This window comes from Triticum aestivum, unplaced genomic scaffold, assembly GCF_018294505.1.
Source record: "Triticum aestivum cultivar Chinese Spring unplaced genomic scaffold, IWGSC CS RefSeq v2.1 scaffold77689, whole genome shotgun sequence".
In the NCBI taxonomy this organism is placed as follows: Eukaryota; Viridiplantae; Streptophyta; class Magnoliopsida; order Poales; family Poaceae; genus Triticum; species Triticum aestivum.
In genome coordinates, this window is record NW_025227362.1 from 6,090 (window position 1) to 12,845 (window position 6,756).

At 51.4% G+C, this 6,756-nt stretch overlaps 2 protein-coding genes across 2 annotated transcripts in view; one reads left to right on the forward strand and one right to left on the reverse strand.

Annotated features, from left to right (window-relative positions):
- LOC123172714 (probable leucine-rich repeat receptor-like protein kinase At1g35710) overlaps nucleotides 1–2,202 on the forward strand; it is a 6,917-nt gene extending 4,715 nt beyond the window's left edge. Inside the window, exon 2 of the mRNA XM_044589645.1 lies at nucleotides 117–2,202. Coding sequence (XP_044445580.1) covers nucleotides 117–2,202 — 2,086 coding nt within the window. The remainder of the gene's footprint in view (nucleotides 1–116) is intronic.
- Nucleotides 2,203–2,324: 122 nt separating this feature from the next.
- LOC123172716 (receptor-like serine/threonine-protein kinase NCRK) lies at nucleotides 2,325–3,531 on the reverse strand. The gene has a single exon (XM_044589647.1). It carries the CDS (start codon nucleotides 3,529–3,531, stop codon nucleotides 2,452–2,454), a length of 1,080 nt encoding a protein of 359 aa, XP_044445582.1. The 3' UTR covers nucleotides 2,325–2,451.
- Between the last annotated feature and the right edge of the window lie 3,225 nt (nucleotides 3,532–6,756).

Below are 6,756 nucleotides of genomic sequence, written 5' to 3' on the forward strand. Positions count from 1 at the left end.
TGCCAATGCATATTCATTATAAGTATATTGTGCGGTCCAGTGTGTGATCTCCCGCGGTCTTGACTTTTCCCTACACACAAGCATCTCTCTCCAGGTCCGTCCGGGGACATGACAAGACTAGCTCACCTCGCCGGCGCGGCCGCACTCTTCTTGCTGGCAGCCGCCATCCCGGCAACGACTGTTGCGGTGCTGCCCTCAGAGGCCGATGCCCTTCTGGCATGGAAGGCAAGCCTCATCGACGCAGCCGCGCTCTCCAGCTGGACCCGGGCCACACCCGTATGTGACTGGCATCGGGTGCACTGCGACAACAAAAGCGCCGTGGTGGAACTAAGACTATATAGACTCGGTCTATCGGGCGGGCTCGATACGCTCGACACAGTGGCGTTCCCGGCGCTCGCCTATCTGGACCTTAGCATCAACCACCTTGGCGGCGCCATACCGGCCAGCATCTCGCGTCTGCGCTCCCTCGAATCACTCGACCTCAGCAATAACGGCTTCAACGGCTCCATCCCGCCGCAGCTCGGTGACATGCCCAACCTCCTCTCCCTCAGGCTCGACAACAATAGCCTCGTCGGCGCCATTCCACGCCAACTCTGCAGCCTCTTCTCCATGAAGTATCTGCATATGTCAAACAACCAGCTCAGCGGAGGGCTCCAGAACTGCTTGTGCAATCTCCAGAATCTCCTGGTCATACACCTGAGAAACAATCGGCTCACCGGGGAGCTCCCGGACTGTTGGTGGAACCTGCAGTCCATGAATCTGTCAAACAACTCCTTCTCAGGTGAAATCCCTGCGGCTAAGGCAAACCATAATTGCTCTCTCTTTACACTATACCTCGCCAGAAATGCCTTTGTTGGAGACGTCCCACTTTTATTGGGTTGTACCTGGCTGGTCGCCCTCGACATCAGCAGCAATAGATTCAACAGCTCCATTCCGCCGCAGCTCAATGACATGCGCGGCCTCAACGACCTTCGTCTCCACAATAACAACCTCGTCGGCAACATCCCACACCAGCTCTGCAGGCTCATCTCCATCACGGTACTAGATTTGTCGAACAACAGGCTCACCGGGGACCTCCCAGACTGCTGGTGCAACTTCCAGGTTCTGTTATTCATGGACCTATCCAACAACCGGCTCACCGGGAAGCTCCCAGACTGCTGGTGGAGCCTAGAGGCTCTGCTGTTCATGGATCTATCCAACAATTACTTTTCAAGTAAAATCCCGGCACCTGTGGCAAACCACAACTGCTCTCTTAGGTCTCTTTACCTCGCCAGAAATGGCTTCGGTGGTGCCTTCCCGCCGGTTCTAGAGGGTTGCAACTCGCTATCCACCCTGGACATCGGGAACAACATGTTCTTTGGTGTTATCCCTCCATGGATTGGGAGTCAGATCCCATTATTGAGAATCCTTAGCCTCAGATCAAACAATTTTACTGGAGAAATTCCTCCGGAATTATCACGGCTTTCGCAACTTCAGCTGCTTGACATGGCAAACAATAGCTTGACTGGCTCCATTCCGGTATCCTTCGACAACTTGACTTCCATGAAGCATCCACAAGATCCATCGACTACGGGACTGCTCAGCGACTGGAAGTACAATGATAGAATCGACATAATATGGAAGGGCAAGGTGCAGAAATTCCGAAGAGCAATCCGGTTATTAGCCGGCATTGATTTATCAGACAATTTGCTATCACAATGCATCCCCGAAGAGTTAACCAACCTTCAAGGCCATCTGTTCATAAACCTATCAAGAAACCATCTGTCGTGCCGCATTCCCCAAGGCATTGGTAGCCTCTCTTTTCTTGAGATCCTTGATCTATCATCTAATCAACTTTTTGGAAACATTCCTCAAAGCATCACACGATTATCAGGGCTCAACACGTTAAATGTCTCGAACAATCTTTTGTCGGGCAAGATACCCACCGGGAATCAGATTCAGACCCTGACTGACCCATCAATTTACTCCAACAATTCTGGGCTCTGTGGATTTCCTCTAAACATTTCATGTACGAATACTTCGCTTGCACCGGATGAGAGAAATGGTGAACAGGAGGACCACTGGATGTACTACTGTGTGATTGCTGGGATTGTGTCTGGTCTCTGGTTGTGGTTTGGGATGCTCTTTACAGTTAAATCCTGGAGATGTGGTTTTCTTTCCTTTGTTGATGGCATGCAATGTAAAATTATGAAAAAGTTGTGACATTAGCGGTTTTATCTGCAATGCTGTACCTCTTCCATTTTTGTTGGCGAATGTACAATGTTATACCAATGTAATAGCATCGAATCGTTTGGTAAATTTGGTCGCAATGCATGTCACTCACATTTTTCTTCTCAAATTGATTTGATTACGTTTTTGCCTGTACAATGCATCTCACTCACATTTTTCTTCTCTGGCTCTACTTGACTATTCTATCAATCTCTTCTACGACGTATTCGATTCATCTCACGTTCACCTGAAGGGGCTGGCTGTCGTCGTCGGCTCCGTGAACGTCTCCAGCCGCGGCTCCGTCAGGTCCACCTCCTCCTGCTCCGCCGACCGCCAGCTCCGCCCCATCGTCGTCATCATCGTCACTGGCATCCCGACGTTAACCGTGACCTCTCCAGACAAGACGGCGCCCTTGGCATTGCTGCCGTTCCCTCCGTGCAGGTGATCGCGGCGATGGCCGTAGTCTTCGTCGTCCTGCCACACTGAGCATTCCCGCGGCCTCTCGGCGTGGAAGCCCGGGGCGAAGGCGCCGGCGGCGGCGGGCAGGTGGTTGCGACGGCGCTTGTCGGCGAGGGGCGCGATGGTGGAGAGGATCTGGACGACTTCGGTCATGGTGGGCCTGGCCTCGGGGTCCCACTGCAGGCACTCCCTGGCCAGGTGGGCCATGATCTGCATCTCCTCGGGCCGGAACGCGCCCTTCAGCGCCGGGTCCGGCAGCTCCGCGACCACCAGCCTGCTGTCCCGCAGCCGCGACGTCGCCCACATCACCAAGCTCTCGTCCGTGCCCGCGCCGCTGGCGCCGGCGCCGCCCCTCTTGTGCACCGGCTGCCGGCCCGTGATGAGCTCCAGCACCACCACGCCGAAGCTGAACACGTCCGACTTGAGCGACGCCTTGCCGACGATGGCGTACTCGGGGGCGAAGTACCCGAAGGTGCCCAGCATGCGCGCCGGCGAGCTGGAGCAGCTCGCCACGCCGTCGTTCATCAGGCACTTGGCCATGCCCAGGTCCGTGATCCTGGCCCTGAACCGGTCGTCGAGCAGGATGTTGGTGGACTTGATGTCCCGGTGGAGGATGCGCGGCGCCGCCGCCTCGTGGAGGTACTCGAGGCCCCTCGCCGCGCCCAGCGCCACGCCGACGCGCGTCGCCCAGTCCATGGGCTTCCTGTTGAGGTCGTCCAGGCACTCCCGCAGGTTGCCGTTGGTCATGCACTCGAACACCAGCAGCCGCTCCAGCTGCCGCCCCTGCCGCTCCGAGCAGTACCCCAGCAATGGCACCACGTGGCAGTGGTTCAGCCTCGACAGCAGCTCGATCTGTTCGTTCATGGAGGTAGAAGATGCAGATGCCAATCAATGGTGATGGATCATGGATGTTCTCTTTTTCAGACTTCAGACTTTTTTGAAAAAAGTTCATAGTTCAGACTTATTAACAGAGAAGCAATTCAGAGAAATGATAAAAGATGTTCTCCTTGCCTTTGATGACACTGAGCCCTGGTTTGTGTTTCAGTTGGGCCAGAGGAGAAGATCGGTGGCTAACGAGGTTTGACCTGCTGCTCCAGCTCACGTACTTGTCGAAAGAGTGCATCCGGGAACGCGGAGAGAGCGCGCCCTTGCGGCGAAAGTAGCACGCCATGGTGCCCACGAAAGCAACAGTGGTGAGAGCCATCACATACTTGGAGCATTGTAATGGGGAAATACTCTTTGGCTCTCGCATGTATATACATCCTATATGGGGATTTTGTTTAAAATAATTAAACAAAAAGTCAAAATAGTTTAAAAATATTTTTAGATTAAACTTGACTTACTTGCGCACTAGTATATAAATTTTCACAAAAAAGAAACCAACGTTGACTTCACAGCGAAAAAGACAAAAATTATTTGCTATTATAAGTCACTATTCATGCTATTTTGACCGAAAATTTGTCTTTTCTAAAAGAAGTCAAAAAGGAATTTTTTTTTTGAAACTTTTCTCAGTAGTACAATGGAAGGTCAAGTTTATTTTAAAAATATTTTCAGAAATTTTTGACTTTTTTTTGAATTGCTAATTTCTTTTTCTATATAAGGTACATATGTTCCCGGGAACCAAACGTTCCCCTCCCATTGCAATGGCTGTCTTGCTAGAGAAATGCTTCCTCCCTTGTTCAGAGTTTCCTGCAGTGTTAACATTTAGTATCTGAAGCATATATGAAGGATATATCTGAATCAGTAGAGAAGAATGGCATATACCGGATGTGCAGTTATGAAGTGAAGCAACTCCCGCTGTGCACCACAGCATGTTCTTCTTTCTGGAGGGCCTTGTCGCGAGTAAATAATACTATAAAACTACTATTTTACAGGATAGGGCTGCAAAAATCTACCGATTTTTAATTTTTTTCAAAAAACTACCAAACATGCGGTTGGCTGTTTCAAAAACCCTCAAATGAATGTCGTTTAAAAATTAAACCTGTTTATGATAGGTCGGGCCCGCATGTAAACAATCTGTTTGTTTCACCGTTAACTAACATATGAGGCCCGCCTGTCAGTGTCTCTCCCCATTTTCTTCTCCTCTCTCTCCCTACGCCAAAGCACACCAGAGACCATGCCGGCCCACGCCACTGAGCGAAGCCATGTTCGTCGCCTCCTTTCGCACTGAGGCCGGCCATGCCGCCACCACCACCAAGCAGAGCCGCTAGAACGAGAACATCGACCCTGCCTCCGCGTCGAGGCCGGCCACGCCGCCACCACCTTCAACTGGTTCCATTGGATGGAGCTGGTCGAGCTGCTCCACCCACATCGAGCCAGTGCGAGGAAGAGGGAAGGGAGAGAGGCCGCGTGACGGGGAGCTCACGGCGGTTGCCGGCGCGGCTCGCCGGCTAGAGGAGGCGGTGGCCGGCAAGGAGCTCCGCCTGGACCCTCGCCCGCCTAGAGAAGCCCCGCTTACGCGCCCTTCCCCTTGGCCTGTGACCTGGCCTGCAACCTCGCTGAGCCGTTCCTTCCTTGACCCACGAACTGTCCGCCGGCAAGAGCTCCACACGACAGCTGATTGCCGGCGAGCATGGCTGCGGGCGCCCGCTCCTCTCGATCTGGAGCACAGCCACGGGAAGGATCCGATTGCCTTTTTAATTTGTTTGCAGGGACCTGAATGATTTTCTAAAATATTTACAGGGGCTGATTACTTTTTTAAAATTATTAGATTATGATGAAGAAACACAGACATGTGGTACCCACGTGTCAGTTAACGATCAAACAAACGGTCAAACAAACGGTTGGTTTAGGTGTGGGCCCGACCTGTCATAAATATGTTTGATTTTTAAACAACGGTCATTTGGGGTTTTTTGCAACAGCCTACCGCCTGTTAGGTAGTTTTTTGAGAAAAATTAAAAACCAATAGTTTTTTAAAAACCTAGTCTGTAAAGTAGTAGTTTTATGCTATTTACTTCTTTGTCGGAGCAGCACGAGCAGTTCCATGACCCTGCAGGGCCACTGTTTTCCTCTGCCACGACCCATAAGAATAAGTATTGAATTTCTCGTACCTTTAGGCAGTGGCATGAGGAAGAGCAACTGGATGACAGGTTGCTATTGGAGTTAGCTTCCCCAAATCGATGACAGCGCATACGTTGTTAGAATAAAACACTATTGTAAGATCATAGATGACACATCAAGGTACTATATTTGTTGACGATGTTCATCAATATGGCTACATCCCTGAGGCAATGACTATGGGCGCTCCTCCCCAAGATACCGTAACATCGGCCGCCCGGGCGCCAGCATAATTCGCCGGCTCCCCTGCATACCTAGTGCTATCAAGTTGTCATGGGTTATAACGTGCGGTCTGTGCTGCCCCTCGATATATAAGAAATCTAGGATATAACGTGTCCGACTCCTACACGATTCGTACTTATTCACACCAATTACAACTCCAAGTCCACGTAACTCCTTGCGTACATAATATTCGACACAAAGACAACATATGCACGTCCAGCTTGTCGGTCCATTCCCCCCTCCGGTAGTTGTTGGGGAACATACCATGCAATTTCAAAAAAAATCGTACGCTCAAGCAATATCTATCTAGGAGATGCATAGCAACGAGAGGGGGAGAGTGTGTCCACGTACCCTCGTAGACCGAAAGCGGGACCATTTGAGAACACAGTTGATGTAGTCGAACTTCCTCTCGTTCCGACCAATCAAGCTCGGCACCTCTGAGTTCTGCACACGTTCAGCTCAATTACGTCCCTCGAACTCTTGATCCACCAAAGTGTCGAGGGAGTAGATGAGTTCCATTAGCACGACGGTGTGATGACGGTGATGGTGAAGTGATCCACGCAGGGCTTCGCCTAAGCACTACGAGAATATGACCGGAGGCGTAAACCGTGGAGGGGGCACCACACACGACTAACAATTGTTGGTGTGTGTTCTAGCGGTGCCCCCCTTCATATACAGAGGTTGGAGAGGAGGAGAGGCAGCCAAGGGGGCGCCCTCCCAATTCGCCCCCCCCCTTTCCTATTCCTATTCGGAGTAGGAAGGGAAGAGGGGGGAGGGGGAATCCTATTCCTTTTTCCTTTCCTCCTTCCC

Excerpts from the sequence above, each read along its gene's own strand:
- LOC123172716 (XM_044589647.1), bottom strand. The coding sequence starts at position 3,531 with ATGAACGAACAGATCGAGCTGCTGTCGAGGCTGAACCACTGCCACGTG.